Genomic DNA, 17347 nt, shown 5'->3' on the forward strand with positions numbered 1-17347 from the left:
ATCATTCAATTCGTCTTATCTCATCTACTCTTCTTGGGGAATATACAAGTACGATCCTGTCGACAACATGACCTGCCCATCACTGGCAAGCAGACTCAGCGGATCTTCGGGCATATGCACACACTCCTGCTCTCCTAGCATCCATGCCCAGCGTATCCAGTTCGGCGATAGCCACCAGTCGTCCTTCTGCCATGCACCTGTATACGCTTCCAAGCCGGAGAACACACCGGAGTTCTGTGATCTCATCTTCTCCAGAGCCTCATCAAATTGGCTCACCAGATACTCATCATCCTCGTCCTCGAGTGCCCAAGCCACATCATTCGGCGGCGGCGGGTAGTTCTCGAGCAGGAAGTTCGCCCATCGAGATAGTCTAGGCGACAACTGCGCCTTTGCAAAGCCTGCCGCCGTCCCATTTATATGGACCGCCACAACCAGGCACACGAAAATGGGGAAGGCGAAGGGAGACGTCTCCGAGCTGCCTTTGAGCACTGGGATAGCATTCTCCGCAGTGCCTAGGATACCCTGGATGCATGCCTTGCAAGGCTGTTGCATCTCCGTCGGCAACAGGTCCGGCAGCTCAGTCAAGGTGAAAAGCTCTCCGTTCTTGGTGAGGAGTGACTTTCTCTCCAAGATGCGCACCTGCAGCCGGGACAAAATCCCCTCCGGAAATTTGCCGGCAGGTATACGAGCCATATGGGCCCCAAGGATCTGTTTAGTCTCCTCCCAGCTACCAGTGAAGTTGTGTTGCCGCGCGCGATTCAGCGTCCACGCCGCGATCACGAGAGCGGTTTCGGACAGCATGATCTGGCTTTCACGGTACATTTTCGCATGGGTCTGTTTCAGGTTCTCCGGATTCTGTAGATCCTGACCGGAAGCTCTCAGCTTCACGGCATGGGTGATCAGCTCGATCACAATCTGGCTCATTGCAGCCAGCAGCGCGCGTGAGTTCCCGTAGGCGCTGGGGATTTTGATGTCCTGGTCCGTGATTTCGAGGGTCTCCAACTCCCGGTTGTTGGCCGCCAGGACAGAGACGGCGTTCAGCAGAGCAGGCGAGAAGATCGAATGCTCCATTGCAGTATCCGGCGCCAGCAGCGGATAGAAGATATTGAACACGTAGTAGTGATCTTCCGTGTCCGCAGCCAATTCCGGGTACATCTGGAGCTGGTGGGCTCGCGCCTGCTGGAGAGGGCTTCCAGGTGGTGCACGCAGACTGACGATGCGATAGTCACAGGGGTTGCCGGGCAGACAGAACCCGTAGTTCATCATCACTGCCCAACGTCAGTGAGTAAGGCCATAAACCAGTTTCAGAAAGTCCCAGTTACAACTCACACTGTTCATTGTTCCGCGGTCCGTAGTTATTGGAGATCTCCTGCCCAGCACCGACATTCTCCAGAACCACAAACCTGACTTCATCCTTCTCCGCGCGCCACTCCACCTTCGCCAGTGGCCGATGATTCGCGACATCGAAGAAGGGCAACAACACCGATACATTCTCCTCAGACAACTGATCCTTAGAAATCACGCCAGACAGCACCTTGGCCGAGAACGCGCGCGAGAAGAAAATCGTCGAAGCCCACAGATAGAGATCCCTGTAAACACACAAGATTAGATCAACACCCGAAAACCCCCTCTCTTCTCGCCCCCTTTCCCCCACCCCCAGAAACAAAGAGAAAGAGAAAGGAGAGTGAAAAAAACGTACCAAGTATACCTCTCCCACCCCAGAAACCCCGCCTCCCTCAACGCCCGAACCGCAACCTCATACTTCCCCCTCAACTGCTCCCCCCGCTGCTCCCTAGCAGCCATCAAACTCGTCCCAGCCAACCACGCGACATCCTCCCCCTCGTAACTCAACGGCGTAGTCAACGTGTCCGGCTGCGGCAACGTCCGGAGATAAGGGTACCAAAAGCCTTGCGGTCCACGCAGGTACTGACCGACCAAGAAAAAAACGGTCGCCTCTTTGGACCCGACTGCGTCGACAAACGCTGGCGGGAAGTCCAAGCCATGGGACTTGAACTCAACGATTGGAGAAGACCCGGACCCGGCTGCACTGTCGTCGGGTAGAGAGGACGAAGGCGGAGGAGACCGGTACCCGATGACGTTGAAGTACGAGAGCGTGGTCGTCAAGGGCGTCTGGATGATGTGCGTGTCTACGCCCAGGCCGCTGCCGCTGCCCCCGGACCAGTCACCGCGGACCTGGAGGTGCACGCCGCGCTGGTCGTCGCGGGCAACTTGTACTGCGTCGTGCAGGTGGCCGCCGTGCTGGGTCATCCATTTTTGCAGGTCGGCGTAGATCTCTAGCCCGTCGCTTTGGGTGGTGGTGTCGTTGGGGGATCTGAGATGTGGATTAGCTTTTAATTCTTGGTATATCACATAGTGGTAAAGGAGAGAGATAGAGAGAAAGGAAGAAATTATTTGCGCACATATGTCTCGTTTCATATAGCTCAGCTTGTGGCTAGCTATGCTATCTGAGACGGACGTCATACTTGGGATCCGGCCAGCGGTTCAAGAACTTGAAGGGAAAGACAGAGCCTTACTTACCCGGATGACCCCGCGGTCGTGCTCGCGGCCATAGTATGGGAAGAACCGTCACTGACACAATGCAGTCCAATTGAGAATTACCTCTAGCCGGATGATCGTGTGTATTCCTCTCACACTCCTCGAGGGTTGACAAGAAAGTGTCGAGAGCTCAACGAAGCGGGTCGTGATTTTCTATTCCCAAATCGGAAACTGTCCCACTTTTCAACTAGCAAACCTCCAAAATCGCAGAATGGAGTAAGTGCAGTATGCACGAACTACGAGTCTATTCCTTTCACTGTCACTTGGACATAGCTGAACTTGAACAGAATCCTTCCTCTTCCAGTACTACAATACAAAACCCCAGCAGTACGACAGTTAAAAGACTCAAGATCTTCCAAAATGCATCATCAAGCGTTCATTAAAGTTCCATCACTTCACGTAGAATTCAAAGGCTGGATACCTTGGAAAGAGAGGTAAACACATAAGGCGAAAAAGTATCCTGATGCATACTCCTTTCAAGACCATGCCATGCTACTTTGACTGACACTCCTGGCCAGCACCATCCCAGATCCATGCTCAATTCCACCTCATCATCGCAGAAGAAGCAGACGCGAATGCCATGCAGTCAAATAGTGTACATATGATGGCCCTTACCGGCCCCATCAGGCCAAATCATCATCAAACGGCCACCCAAGACGTAATAAACTAAGATTTCACAATAACAGAAAAAAGGGAATCCGCGGGAGAGAAAACTGAAGGTACGTAGGATATCAAGTAAATAAGACAAAAGGATGAAGATCAGTGCGTGGAAGATGTCGAAGACTTCCTGCCTGGCACCAGGATCTCAACTAGCCCGTCATCCTCACCGTCGCTACTGTCGTTGTCATCGTCCCCACCGAATGGAGAGGCCCCCATGCGAGATCGAGAAAAGCCCATGTAGCGTCCGGGACCAAGGTCCGGATAGCCAAGCGACTCATTCATAATGGCCTCATCCTCTTCGTCTGAGTCCATCATGCGGGGATCAGCAGAGGGTCCCACCATCTCCCCCATGTCATCGTCGTCGTCCTCAACCTCAAGCGGGACACGTTCCGTGCGTCGCATGCCTTCAGTTCGACCTTCTCCGTCATCATCGGACGAATTGGTCGAGAACGAGTCAGGCGGGCTAAAACCGGACTCCGGAAAGGTGGGCGAGGAGAACGGCTCGTCTTTGTGATTAGGAGGGAAATCGGTGGACGGGAACGCCGCATTTGCTGGAGAGTTGTTACCTTCCGCGTCTTCATCCAGGCCAGCAATCACAAACGGATTGGTAGGCCACTGAGACTCGGAGGTTTCATGCTCGTTGGTAAAGTTCCGCTCCTCGCCCCCTTCGGAACCATCATTGGCCTGCTGCTTCTGAGCTGCGAGCCGAGCGGCCAATTGCCGCCGTGCACGGGACGGTCCTTGGCTCATAGGCGCAGGGGGTGGGGGAAGAATCGGTATCGGCTGGCTGGTGGAGTTGGCAGATCCCTGAAAGTAGAGCGAGGTTAGCATATCTGATGGCAAAGTGACTTTGAGATGCTTGATGTCTCGTGTGTATGGCCGAGGAATAGAACGAATGGAGCTTCAAATATGACATAAGAATGGGTTCAACCCCAACAGAGATTCAAAGGACTACTGGTATGGCGGATGAAACATTGCTTGGCTGTGAGGAGTCGTCGCCACATGATATCGGGGAGTAGTACTGTTCTGAATGACTTCATACATATTGAGAAGCGCTGCCAGTCCAACACTCTGTGCAAAGCCCTTCACGACCCGTACCACTCCCGTCATCCATCATGCGTCTAACCTTTCAGCGGTCCGATCGAGAGTGAAACAGTTAAGGATACGGGCAGGCAGCGTTCTGAGCAAGCAGAGTATATGTGGAGCGGACGGCTAGGGTTGAATAGGGATGGCTCGGCCATATAATGATTGACGTCAAGCATCGTGCATGTCAATGTCTGTGAAATCGTGATCACCCACATTCTCTGAGCCGCCTTCGGCGGATTGATCGGCCAGGTGTCTGTCGTCCTGGTCTTCCATTTCCTCGTCTTCGTCATCGCTCGAGCTGGCGAAACCGCTGAGAAGAGAATTTCCACCAAGTCCGAAAGCTCCGCCCGATACGCTTCCTTGATTCATCATGTCGAATCCCTGGAAGCCAGAGTTCCCGGTAGAGCCATTCAAGCCTGCATCTGCGAGAGCAGAAGAAGCATTCGCGCTCTGTCCTGAGTTGAGCATTCCTTGGCGGTGCCCGATGGACATGTCCGGTCGTACGCCACCAAGGATGGCATTGTCACGTTCTCGTGTCTCGGAGAGTGTCTGCTCGACATAGTCGATCCACTCAGGATTGAGGACGCTTTCCATGACAGTCGGTGAAAGCAGCTCCGGGGGATGGCGTTCGCTGAACTTTACAACTTCTTCGGCAATCAGCGTAAGATGGCCCATGTAGCCCAGCCGAATCCGTTTCGTACGCTGGGTTTCGTCACTTCTTTTCTGTCCCTCGAAAATGCTCTGCGTTATGCGGCCCGTCTCGAACACATCAACAGCCAGCATTCGATTGTAGCCACGCTCCATCGGGCCATTGAAAACCTGTTGTACTACATCGTAGACAACATTATGGAGGAAGTTGTTCCATGGAAATCGGAAGAAGAAATCCTGTCATGCCGTTAGTTTCAAAGCCGCATCATCAAGAACAGGAGGAGAGACAGACCAGGATCGTGGGGACAACCCGATTTTCTACAAACATTATCTTGAGATAGTCGCCAACCACAGGATGCCCATTAGAGTCAACCTGAATGTCAGGATGCAGGTGCTGCTGTGAAGGGGAAGCATCGCCGACCTGGCCAGCAGTATCAGGCGAGGAAGAGCTGGGTGGCTGGTCCTGTTGATCGAGGTCAGGCACCGCATCATGGGAAGACTGCGTCTGGTGGGCTGGCTCGAGGGGAGTCTCAGCAGACGGCTCGTCCGGCTTGGTAGTCTGGCTACCGTCAAGGCTGACCTCTTCAATTTGCGCTGCTAAACCGGAGGTAGTATCGGAGACTGTGGCAGGCGCCTCTGTAGAATCTGCCGTCTTGCTTTCTGGCGCCTCGGTAGCAGTCTGGTCTGACGCGTCGGCGGATTTAGAGCTTTGCGTAACAGGTTCAGGCTCAGACTTAGGGCCCGGGTGATTCACATCTCTGACTTCTGCATCCTTCTCCTTGTCGATGAGAACACCGGATGCGCTGACGTCCTCGAAGCTCTCCTCGCCAGTGTTTGCTACTTCGAGAACCCTCGAGCCTTCTGGAGACCCGTACCCGATAACAGACCCATTTACAAAGTCCACGGTGGAGTCATTGCCGTCGAAGGCGGAGGTCTCTTCTCTGTGTGCGTTGAAGGCCCCCTCACGCATCAGTCTTTCGCGCTCTGCATCGCGCTGTTGCACATACTGGTCACTTCCCGGCTCATTCAAAAGACCCATGTTACTGCAGTGCAGCAATTCCGCCATCAATTCGCAGGTCTTGAAGCGATCGAAGCCCAAGGGCTCGATTTTGGCGCCCCATGCCGAGCTGAGCTTTCCTCTTTCAACGGTTTTCACCTTACCACCGTCATTGATAGTGTGCTTGGAGCTCTTGATCAATGCCATGAAATCCGGGATGTGTTTGGCGAAGAGGCGGAGAAGGTTGCCAAGGTAGATAGGGTCATATGTGGTTGGCGGCGAGTCCGGACCATTGACGTTCTCCGGGTCATAGTCGGAATTGTTCTTTCGGATGACTTCGATAACGATACCGACGCCGACGGTCAAGGGGTTTCCACCCTTTAGCATGAAATTGATCAATGTCTCAATGCATGTGGCGGAGACTAATTGCCGGGTAAGGCTGTTGGGGCCAATACAAGACTGATCATTCTGTGTTGCGTTGGCGGAAATGGTGATGATTGCTTTCAAAAAGTCACCCGCCGAGGTCTGAACAGAGGCAGGGTAATCTGGTGATAAGAACGACAGCAAGGTTGGTATCAGATTTTGAGACCTCAGCCACTAATAGACTCGTTAGCTTGCGCAATAGACAACAAGTTCCACGGCTCTATCGACTCACATCAACGATGCCTTGGCCACCTTCGACCTTCTCCAAGCTGATAATCTTCAACAAGAGATCCATGACCATCGGGTTATCAACATGTTGGAGAATTGCTGAAACCACGCCGTCCATAGATTTCAGCAGGTCCAGCATCTCTGTCGTCTTCTTGTCAAATAACGTCTCGTTCACTTTCGTGAAGTAGCTCGCCTGGACGGAATCCAAAGGCGAGGGACGTTTCAAAAATCCCCAGAAGTGCTTCAGATGATCGGGGTTGAGCATGATCGACTCCACGATCGACCAGATCTCGGATGACAGGATTTCACATGCGACATAGGCCCGCTTCAATCGATCCTTCTCGGCCCGCTCCAAGTCCTCAGGATCCAGCATATCTCGAAGCGGGTCTGTCCGTTTCGTCTCCTGCGCCGACGCATCGTTGTTCGACTCTGTGGCATTGCCGTCATTGGCCTCATCGTCTTCGTCATCATCATTGACTAGCGAAGGTGCGATCACATAGTCCATAAGCCGTTTCAAGACATTATCTTCTCGTAAGAATTCTATGAGCTTCGTATTATTTTGCTTGAGTTCCTGGATCAGCTCCGACTCGTCCAATAGCTCCTCCAGGCTGACATCAGGCTTGTCTAGCAGGGTATCGATGCTGGAGATACTTGCATAACCTCCGAAACGCCAAAACATGATGATTTGTGGAACCGGACGGACCGAGTCATGGAAAGAGGAACCGGTAATATGCACTGTTTCTAGCGGCCGTAGTCCTTCGTCGGAAACGTTGCGACTGAGACCTGTTTATGTTACAAGAGCCGTGAGAGCAAGTCCGAAGCGTCTAGCCAATGGACCGACCCATGCAATGTGTTCAAGTGTCGTAAGAATGTGATTGAAGGCGAGACTGAGAGCGTGAGAGTCGTTATTTTCACGTCGTTCCACGAATAGAAAATGAATTCGGGAATTTTGTAAGCCGATAGGAATCTGGTCGGAGCGTCCAAGCGCTAGATGCGCCGAGTATCCCAGTTAGCAAAACTCCTCGCGCGTCAAGCATTATAGAGGGGGGAGAAATAGTGATGGTGAGGGTCGGGAACATTAGGGGTGGTTTTCCCCGAGGATCGGAGAATAGCAGGGACGAGTTCAGGCAGGCAACAATGGCTGGGTCAGGCATTGCGGCCGCGACTGCAGAATTCACCAGATCGCAGGCCTGAAGACCCAGCAAACGGAAAGAGATAGTCTAGAAAAGGAAGCGCACGTACCTTTCAAACGACCTGAGGGAGTGACAAAGGCAGAGAAGAGGTGTTAGAATCCTCGGGAGAGGGGGGAAAGAATCAGTTTCGTCAGCCTTGCGCTGCACGGGACGAAACGAGTCAGTCAGATGAAGGAGGAATGGTGTGTCATTGGGGAAGGAAGGATGATGAAGAGCGAGTTAGGTAAGGCAGTTATGGTATTGGCAGTGACTGAGAATAGGTGGTACAGTACCTCAAGAGTCAAGTCAAGGATGGGCGGGCTGACATCCGCAGTTGACTGTGCTGCGCTGGCTGGCTGTGTCTGGATCGGTCGGTAACTAACGGACTCTGATCCCTGGAAGTGACGATGAATGCGCAGTGATCCAGGCGGAAATACCCAACACGCCCGAGCGACGGCGGGGGAGGGGGGAAAGGGACTTTGGGACCAGAGATACGCGAGAGATGAGGAATAAGACTAAGAGAGGGAGGGGGAGGAGACGTCGGAAAGTGGGATACTGTGGAAATGATTAAGAATTGCAGTGATGAGTTTCACGGGTCTTGAAACCAATTAGTGGGTTTGAATTCAACCCGGATGATTAATCAGAAGGGCACAAGCTGAAGAGTTCTTCTTTTCTTCTTGTCTTTGCTGGATTAAATGTGGTATTTTTCTTGTTAATTTCTCAAGTGAGAACGACGACAGCGACCGGACTTGAGATTGGATCAAGAACGGTGCTGTAACAATCGGGGTCTTCAGGCTGGCTGCACGAGATGGGTTCCAGTTGGTATTGCTTGCTTCCTTGCATGGCCGGTGCTGGGAGGTCGGGCCTACGTATCAGGTACCGCACTGACCATACCCGCTCGTGTGTGGGCGCAAGTACCGGGTACATCATCACGGAATGCTGATTGCGTCGGAGCCTGCGAACCACATGTGTGTATTATCCTAAACAGGCCAACCTGGGCTGGGGCAGTTCGCGGGGTTGGGGAGCAAACCTGTCATAGACCAGTACTCTATCAAGATTCTGTTCATCTGGCCCGGTCAGATGATTATCTGGGGAAACCCCCCCAAATTTGGGGCGAACAACCATTTCATTTGTTCAGCCTGATCATATCTTACCGTACAGACGACCCTAAGCTTCCGAAGACAGACGTCGGGATAGGCCGTCAACCTGGTATTTAGACTAGACTGGAGGGGCGAACAAAACTGTTGCCTGGATTAGATATTCTAGGAGTCATGGAGAGGTTGATAAAGTGGTGTCCACTTCGTCACTCACTGGAAGTAAGCGTTGCTCGATATACACTTCTAGTACTTGCTGGACGGTAGGCGGCGAGACTATTTACTGCCTGACGGTGCTGTTTCCCGCCCTTCAACCCAAACCAACTAAACCAAACCACTCCAGCTCGCCACAACAACAACAACAACAGCACAAACCACTCTCCTTGATAATTTCTCTCAGAACCCACGATGAACCGGTTATTCGGTAGCAAGAACACGGCTCCCAAGCCGACATTGGACGGGGCGATCAGCAATGTAAGTTCCAACCCACGCTGTCCTGTCTCTCCCCTATCGCTCTCCGCCCCTCCCGCAATGAAACCCCGCATGAACAGAGCGATTGAACTTACCATCCACTCTCCCGGGGGGGACAGGTCGAAAACCGCATCTCCAGCATCGACGTCAAGCTGGCGGCGCTGAACTCGGAGCTCTCGACCTACCAGACCAAGATCGCCAAGATGCGCGACGGGCCCGGCAAGACCGCGCTGCGGCAGAAGGCGCTCAAGGTGCTGCAGCGGCGGAAGCAGTACGAGGCGCAGCGCGACCAGCTGTCGCAGCAGTCGTGGAACATGGAGCAGGCGGGCATGATGCAGGACAACCTGAAGAACGTGATGACGACGGTGGACGCGATGAAGACGACGACCAAGACGCTGAAGAAGCAGTACGGGCAGATCGACATTGACAAGATCGAGCGCATGCAGGACGAGATGGCCGACTTGATGGACATCGGCAACGAGATCCAGGAGAGCATCTCGCGCGCCTACGATGTGCCGGAGGACGTCGACGAGGCGGAGCTCGACGCCGAACTCGAGGCACTCGGCGAGGAGACCATGATGGAGGGCGCCATGGCCGACAGCGCCATGCCCAGTTTCCTACAGGACGAGGTCGCGCCGCCGCAATTCATCGATGAGCCGCCGGAGCAGAACAAGATCAAGGAGCCTGCGGGCGGGCTTAGCTGAATTGGCGGGACGGGTGCAACCAGGGTCTGTGAGTCTAGGTGTTTTAACTATGGAGACATTCGGAGTCGGGTCATGTGTATTTCTCCTTTTCAACATTTTTTTCATTTGAGGCATTCATTTCCTGGTTTCAAAATCTATGTACGAGCACCTCGCCGCGCAACGGATCCAGGCGAAACTCCATAATAGCCGTTGTAGAAGTTATGGATCTTCCCGGCTCAAGCTTCAAGCCTTGCCAAGGCCAAGAAGAACAAGAAGCGCGACATTCATCACCACAATGATCAGCCAGACGATAACAGCGATGATGGTCACAAAGAGGTTATTTTTAAGCTTGACTCCTCCGGGTGCCGAGTCTCCGCCTTCGAAGACCCGGTCCGTTGGGACGGTCATGAAACGATTGCGACATGTGAAGTAGATGAGGGGAGCGCTGACAAAGGGAAGGATGACACTTAGAACCACTTGGCTGGCATTGAGGGTCTTGTTCAGACCCTCCTTACCGACAGCTGCTGCGATTATTATGCTAGGGATAATGCTGATCGATCGAGTAATCAATCGACGGAGCCAAGGCCTAATAGTCCAGTTCAACATCCCCTCGCTTACCATCTGTCCCGCCATGGTACAGACAATTCCCGCAGAGATGCCAGAAAGGAGGAGGGCTAATCCGAAGACTAGGCCCGCCGCAGGAGCAATCGAGCTTGAAAGCAAATCGTATATCCCCCAGAGGTCTGCATTATCTGCCCCAGGAGTGCCATAAAGGGAAGCACCTGCGACGATGAGAATGGCGCTGTTCACGAACAGAGCAAATGTAAAGAGCGACAACGAAAGCTCAATGATAGAATACTTCATGCAGCCTCGAATGGCATGGATCGAGGGTCTATACTCGACCTCACCACCGGTGCTTCCGATGCAAACGGATGGATCCACGTAGCCTTGAGTAACATCGAATTCTTTCAGCCGGGATTGAACCACCCCGCTGCCCAAGAACATCGAGTGAGGCATCACTGTTGCGCCAAGAATACCGCAGCTCTGATACAGACTGCCAGTAACCTTGTCAGAACCATGCAAAAGCGCGTCAAATGATTAGCAGGTTCACGTACCCTTCTGATTGAACGACGGCCGATGAGGGGAGGTAGCCGCGGAATACATCGCCAACGGATTGCTCCTTGATCAATGAGAGCTGGATGCAAAAGCAAACCACCACCCCCAATACAAGCAGCATGACGAAAAATTCGAACAGACGCAACCCCCACATTGCCCCGTTTGGTCTGTAGAAGATGAGGATAAAGAGAACGTCGGCTAAAGTGATTGCACATCCCGCGACCAAAGGGATTTTAAGTAGAAGATTGAGCGCGATTGCCGATCCCACTACCTGCAAGAACGATTAGCTACACATTCTGCGGGGTGGTATTGCACATTGGAGGCGGTCGACCTACTTCTGCTATATCAGTCGCGACAATGGCAGCTTCCGACAAAACGTATAGAATAATTGTGAGCCATCTCGGAAGGTGTTCTCTACAGTTTTCTGCAAGGTTAAGCCCAGTCACTGTGCCAAGCTTAATGCACAGGGACTGGAGAAAAATAGCAAAGAGGTTGGAGACGAGCACGATGAACAAAAGAGCATAACGGTATTCTGCACCTGCTGCAACATCGGTGGAATAATTTCCGGGGTCAATGTAGGCTACTGCGATCAGAAAGCCGGGGCCTATGAACCGGCCAAACTTGACCAGACTTTGCGCTATATGCGCAGGATATGAACGGAGGGTGGATTTGAGAGAACGGCAGGGCGATCCGCTGTTTCCCCCGGGGATATGATCCCCAGGAGTGACAGAGACCACCCCGCCGGGGCACTTCTCCTCGACCTCGGTCTCGTTCCCGTCTAGACTATGCGGTCGATGATCCATTGCCGAAATGCCTTCCTCGATAGCGCCTCCCATCCCTGACGCGTGCCGCCTATGGACCTTGGAATTGGCGAGCCCGTTGAAATCACTTCGAGTAGTGACGTCCGCGTTCAAGGCCGAAGGGTTCTGATTCCAGTCGGGATGCTCGAGAGTATCGTCGGTGCGCGAAGGGCAATTCATGGGGGGCGGTTTGCTTTTATGTGCTGGCACGAGCGTGAAAAAATGAAGAATCGGGTCTCCTGGGATCGTTGAGTAATGCAGCACCAGGTGGATTAAGTGGACAGGGATTGCCACGAGGTTCGGGATAATTATGAAGCCAGACTACGTCGGAATCCCACCCGGTCGATCAAGTAGTACCCTGCGGGGAGGACTGCCCGAAACTGCCCGAATGCGGTTATCACCAGTGTGGCACGAGAACGACAAAACAAGACAGATCAGTACTTCTGTGCGTCGGAAGTATAACGCTGGCAGGACAGCAGAATGTGCGTTGGTAGATTTATTTCTGCAACCAGCTGTTCAAAGTCTAGCTAAAGCCATTAGGAGGACAAAAGTGATGGCGGGAGAGAGAGGGAGAAAAGAAAAGAGAAGAAGATTTTGGAGACATGACGGCATGCGGGATCCCACCAGAGGGATCCCACCAGCGGAGGCTGTTCGCGGTGCAGTCGTGGCCAAGCCTTCGCTTCTGACTAAATGCGATTCTAGGCACAATTTAATCTGGCTTGGCTTAATAGCATGTTAGGTAATACGACAATGGGAAAGAACAGTACTTTGGTGGGAATGTGTTGGTTGCGCGATCAAGACTATAAGCGGAGGGGTGGGAAGGATTCAGTTCTTAAGGTGGTTGACGTGAGAGCCTTTGTTTGTCTTGATTGTCTTGATTGTCTTGTCATAATAGAGGATCTCCCTTTCCAGCGGCTGTTCCCTTGCAGCCTTCCCGCCTCAGGCGCCGCCGGTCTTTCCAGTTCCAATCCCCGCGATGATTGCCTCAGTGATTGGGTCATGCGCCCCGGTAGCCCAGTAGTAGTTGTTAACCTTAGTACAATAGGTTAGTTGGTTGGTTATGAGACAGTGAGTCGGCGACTTTTGGAATACATACTTTCCAGGTTGTCTGTTTGGCTGTCATCATTGAGGAGTTTCTAGTCACAATTAGTCTAGCCACCTTAATTCTACGCCGTTATTAATCTATTTTCTGGAGTCTCAGATAGAATGTCTATATTCTTTCCTCCAAGTCCCGAGACCCATTGAACCGGTCCCCAATGTGGCAAACAACCCATAGTACCTTACCTTAGGTTAGTTCAGTATCATACCTAGCTGAGTTAGCTATCATAACTACGAAGTATCCTCTCCAGCCCCCTTTAATATCACATCATGGACTTCCTTGATCAGGGCAAACTGGCAGATCAGCCGTCTGAGAATTATGACAGATGCCATCACTTCCTCCACTATGACATCGTTAAGATAGGTCTCAGCTGAGAAAACTAGCCATCATGACGAAGGGTCGGGCAGCATCCTCTGCAGACGATCATGTTGATGATGTTGATGATGTTGATAGTCAATCAAACTATCTATCGCATCCATCAGCTTCCGACGGCGCGACCGGCCGAAAACAGGCTGGTTGCCCCTAACAACCCCGCCGCCCGCAGTAATGTTTACACCCTCCGCTTCCAGGCGGCGCAGTCCATCTCCAGCCGTTTGGCAATGGCGTAGGGTCTCGTATGCCGATTAGGTTAGACAGTGGAGGAAGCATGCTCGTCCTTCTTGTCTTCTTCCCGAGCCTTGGAACTCTTCAAATGCCCGGCCCACCCACCTGAGTGAGGTTGGTTCCCTCCGGTGTGTGTCCCGTCTGTCTGTCTGTCTGTCTGTCTGTCTGTCTGTCTGTCTGTCTGTCTGTCTGTTTGCTGTCGCGCCTACTACTACTATAGTGGTTCGGGTGGTTCCTCACGCGTTTCTTTCTTCCTCTCCCTTCTCTTCTTTGGTTAGATCTTCGTTTCCGTCGCCTGGATAGTTTGGTTGTCTCATATCCTCCGTTCTTCAATGTCTGTTGTTCCCTTAGGCTGCATGTCGCTAGTGCTTGGTTTCGCATAAGACTTTCTTCTCCTCTTCGTCATCGCCGTCGTTCCGCGTCGCTGGTAATCATTTGTCTCGTGGTGCTGGGGCAACTTGACCGTGAGTGATCTATGCCTACGCGTCCTTGTTCGTCGTCATGCTCCACACCAATACTAATCATAACCACCAATTTTTTAGTTACCTCCAGGTAAAAAGGCCAATCTTTCGAAATGGCTCCCAATGTGGAATCCCCCAGCATCTTCGATGACGCTACCCGGAGTCCATCCAAGCCCTCGGGTCTTCGAGCATTCTTGTCCCCAAAATCTCACAAACGGAACTCCTCTGCGGATGATGCCTTCCCCTCCAAGACGGTTCATCGCAGCCAGCCGTCCGACGGCTCTAGTACATCCCCGGGAGATGGAGCCGATGCATCGCTCACCCAACAACCACTCACAGAAATTGCCCCGAACCGGGACTCCGCAGACAGTGGCTCGGGCCAGAGATCGCCGGGGAAGCAAGGGAAGAACACACTGCACAAAAAGACAAAGAGTGCGGTCTCTCTAAAGTCCCTCAAGAGCTATATGGAACGCAAAGACTCCAAACCAGAGGAGGCTCCAGACGTCGACGCGGAAAACCTAAGGCCGAAGAAGGCGAAATCGGCCAACAGCTTATCGGCGATCTTGAGGAGATCACAGCGCGGGAACAAGACGGAGGATTCAAAGAACGCGAAGGACAAGGAGAATCGAAGCCCGTCGGATCTAGTCAACGGCATGCCCTCCCCCCCCTGGGATCAGTTTGCGCCTCCCCCGAACTTCAACCATGCCGGACCTTCTCCGTCTCAGAACATGCGTAGAACAATGCAAGAGGAAACATCTCCATGTACACCCAGAGCATACGGACCGACACACCAGCGTAGTTTCTGGGACTACGATCAACAACCATCTCTCACCCCCCGCACATTACGAGCCGAACCAAAGCCGCGTCCAAAATCAGACTATCTTGCTGGAAGCCGCAGAGTGAAGGAAGTCCTAGCCCCCTTACACATTATGTCCTCAGACAAGACGGTCGCGGCTGACGCGCCAGTGGCTTCTTCAAACAAGCTGTTTGGAAGACCTCGAGCATTATCACGCCCAGAAAAAGGCGAGAAGGCTGATGGGGCGCGAGAGCAAAGCGCCAAGGTCTCCCGCGTCCAGGCCGCTATTTCCGCGCTGAATGCTAAGGAACAGGAGGCCGAACTGCGGAAACGTCTTAATCCCAAGGAACTTGACTCCGAATTCGAGAAACTACTAGTAAGTGTTAACATAGCGGATCTCGACAACAAAGAGGCAGCGCTAAACAAGGAGGCAGGATGCGCGAAACATCCCCCACAACATGAGAGACAAGATGCGATCACTTGATACCAATATCAAGGCTGATTTCATCTTGAAAGATCGAACCGAGAACACGACGCCACACAGTGCCAGCGGCAATGGGAACGATAGTACCGGCCGTCGCGGACGCAGGAAAGAACCCAAGGAAGAGCGACAGAACTACGATAGCAAAGGGTCACGATCTCGATCTCGGAGTCGTGGATTCACCTTTTCTAAGGGTAGTTCGTCACCCAAGAAGCGCCCGGACAGCGGCAGCTTCTATCGACGCCCCAAATCCGTTGACTACTCCTTGCCCACGGGCTTCTCTAAAATTCTCACACCTAACGCTTCTACCACTTCGCTATCCGCGACGGCACGCGACACAGCAACCGACCCTTCAGACTTTGTCCACTATTTGAGGGAAATTCAGAAGCCTGAAATGGTGGAGATCGGAAAAGTGCACAAGCTTCGAATCTTATTGCGGAATGAAACTGTCAGCTGGGTTGACACATTTATCGCAGATGGTGGTATGGACGAGATAGTCCAGTTACTTTATCGCATCATGAAAGTTGAATGGAGGTAAGCATCCCCAAATGTGTGATGAATCATACAAGGCCCCATTGCTCATGCATTCACAGAGAGGAACATGAGGACAACTTGCTTCACGAGACTCTGCTATGTCTCAAGGCTCTTTGCACTACCTCTGTCGCTCTCGAGCATCTCTCCCAGATTGAAGGAGAAGTGTTTCCAGCTTTGCTCAAGATGCTGTTTGGGGAGGATAAGAAAGGACCCAGTGAATTTACCACCCGTGGCATCATCATCAACTTGATCTTCACCCAGCTTTCAGCCGTCTCTTCGGATGAGATGGCAGCGAACCGTGCCTTGCAGATTCTATCATACATGCGCGACCCTTCGCCGCCCGAAGAAAACCAGCCGCTGACGTTCATCGCGAACATTTACCAGTCACGTCCTTACCGGGTTTGGTGTAAGGAAGTGACTAATGTGACTAAAGAGGTTTTCTGGATTTTCCTACATCATTTGAATGTGATTCCGACCCCGAAGGATGAAACACCTTCTTCAGCAACATACCGAGAGCGTCATTTCCCAGTCCCTCGGCCTCCGGTGCCTGCTGCTCCGTATGTTGGCGGCGTCGAGTGGGATGCTACCAATTACTTGGCAGCTCACCTGGACCTTTTGAATGGAATCGTGGCATGTTTGCCAACTAGAGAAGAGCGCAACAGCTTGCGTGCTGAGCTGCGGGCTTCTGGATTTGAAAAGGTCATGGGCGGTACACTGAGAACCTGTAAGGAGAAGTTCTATTCCTCCGTGCACGACTGCCTGCGTACATGGGTTGCCGCGGCTATCGACGATGAGTGGCCACACCTGGCTGTTCGCGAAGGCCCTCCTCGCCCGGAGATTCGGTCGCCTTCCAAGTCCCCTGTCAAGGCAGCAGCAGGTGGGAGTCCTAAGAAGGGCCTGCTGGACGAACAGCCGCCCAAGCTTGAACTGGCGCTGGACGTTTCTGTCAGTGCCGGAGCACCCCAGAGTAATGACATCGGCAACTGGTTGTAGAAGGTACCATGATCCGATTGTTGTTCGGAGGCCCACTCTGACCAGTCACGGCACCTTTACTCAGACACCTCAACCCTAACACGGCCTATTCATGCAATGCTTGCCGGAAGGTTCTGCATTGCTTTGGTTTGATTATCTTTCTTGTCCCATTTTTGTGTCTGACGATTTCGGAGTATGTGGTATTGGAAGGCGTTGGCATTTTCGACGGTGTTTATGGGTGCATTTGCCCGTTCCATGACGGCTACGGCGAAATGAATTGACGACGGCAACAGGGCCACAGACCTGACTGGGAAATCATTTTACATTCTTTTTATTATTGTTGTTTTATGCCGGCATAGTCAGGCAGATCATTCGCTTCCACCTGTTTGGACCAACGCGCTCTAGCTTAGCACCTGTTTTCCGCGACCAACAGTCTAGTACTTGGTCTTCTTGGATGTCTTTATTCT

At 52.6% G+C, this 17347-nt stretch overlaps 5 protein-coding genes across 5 annotated transcripts; 2 read left to right on the forward strand and 3 right to left on the reverse strand.

Annotated features, from left to right (window-relative positions):
* Positions 1 to 19: 19 nt before the first annotated feature.
* BO97DRAFT_474519 (SET domain protein) lies at positions 20 to 2652 on the reverse strand. The gene is made up of 4 exons (XM_025700329.1): positions 2539 to 2652; positions 1700 to 2332; positions 1330 to 1589; positions 20 to 1268 (listed from the first exon to the last, which is right to left on the reverse strand). Exons 1-4 carry the CDS (start codon positions 2568 to 2570, stop codon positions 25 to 27), a joined length of 2169 nt encoding a protein of 722 aa, XP_025556709.1. The 5' UTR covers positions 2571 to 2652; the 3' UTR covers positions 20 to 24.
* A 499-nt stretch (positions 2653 to 3151) lies between these two features.
* BO97DRAFT_447978 (Sit4-associated protein) lies at positions 3152 to 7277 on the reverse strand (the record flags this gene model as incomplete). The annotated part of the gene is made up of 4 exons (XM_025698816.1): positions 3152 to 4049; positions 4512 to 5187; positions 5243 to 6544; positions 6603 to 7277. 4 exons carry the CDS (start codon positions 7275 to 7277, stop codon positions 3316 to 3318), a joined length of 3387 nt encoding a protein of 1128 aa, XP_025556710.1. The 3' UTR covers positions 3152 to 3315.
* Positions 7278 to 9032: 1755 nt separating this feature from the next.
* On the forward strand, positions 9033 to 10255 carry BO97DRAFT_402121 (putative SNF7 family protein (Cta1)). Its single transcript, XM_025694415.1, has 2 exons — positions 9033 to 9338; positions 9455 to 10255. Exons 1-2 carry the CDS (start codon positions 9273 to 9275, stop codon positions 10037 to 10039), a joined length of 651 nt encoding a protein of 216 aa, XP_025556711.1. The 5' UTR covers positions 9033 to 9272; the 3' UTR covers positions 10040 to 10255.
* BO97DRAFT_381049 (NRAMP family metal ion transporter) lies at positions 10156 to 12480 on the reverse strand. The gene is made up of 3 exons (XM_025693230.1): positions 11466 to 12480; positions 11134 to 11401; positions 10156 to 11072 (listed from the first exon to the last, which is right to left on the reverse strand). Exons 1-3 carry the CDS (start codon positions 12112 to 12114, stop codon positions 10262 to 10264), a joined length of 1728 nt encoding a protein of 575 aa, XP_025556712.1. The 5' UTR covers positions 12115 to 12480; the 3' UTR covers positions 10156 to 10261.
* A 1241-nt stretch (positions 12481 to 13721) lies between these two features.
* Positions 13722 to 17346, forward strand: BO97DRAFT_359460 (uncharacterized protein). The gene is made up of 4 exons (XM_025692321.1): positions 13722 to 14100; positions 14179 to 15269; positions 15328 to 15908; positions 15968 to 17346. Exons 2-4 carry the CDS (start codon positions 14211 to 14213, stop codon positions 16899 to 16901), a joined length of 2574 nt encoding a protein of 857 aa, XP_025556713.1. The 5' UTR covers positions 13722 to 14100; positions 14179 to 14210; the 3' UTR covers positions 16902 to 17346.
* The last annotated feature ends 1 nt before the right edge of the window (position 17347 follows it).

The sequence above is a fragment of the Aspergillus homomorphus genome (genome assembly GCF_003184865.1).
Source record: "Aspergillus homomorphus CBS 101889 unplaced genomic scaffold BO97scaffold_1, whole genome shotgun sequence".
Lineage (NCBI taxonomy): Eukaryota > Fungi > Ascomycota > Eurotiomycetes > Eurotiales > Aspergillaceae > Aspergillus > Aspergillus homomorphus.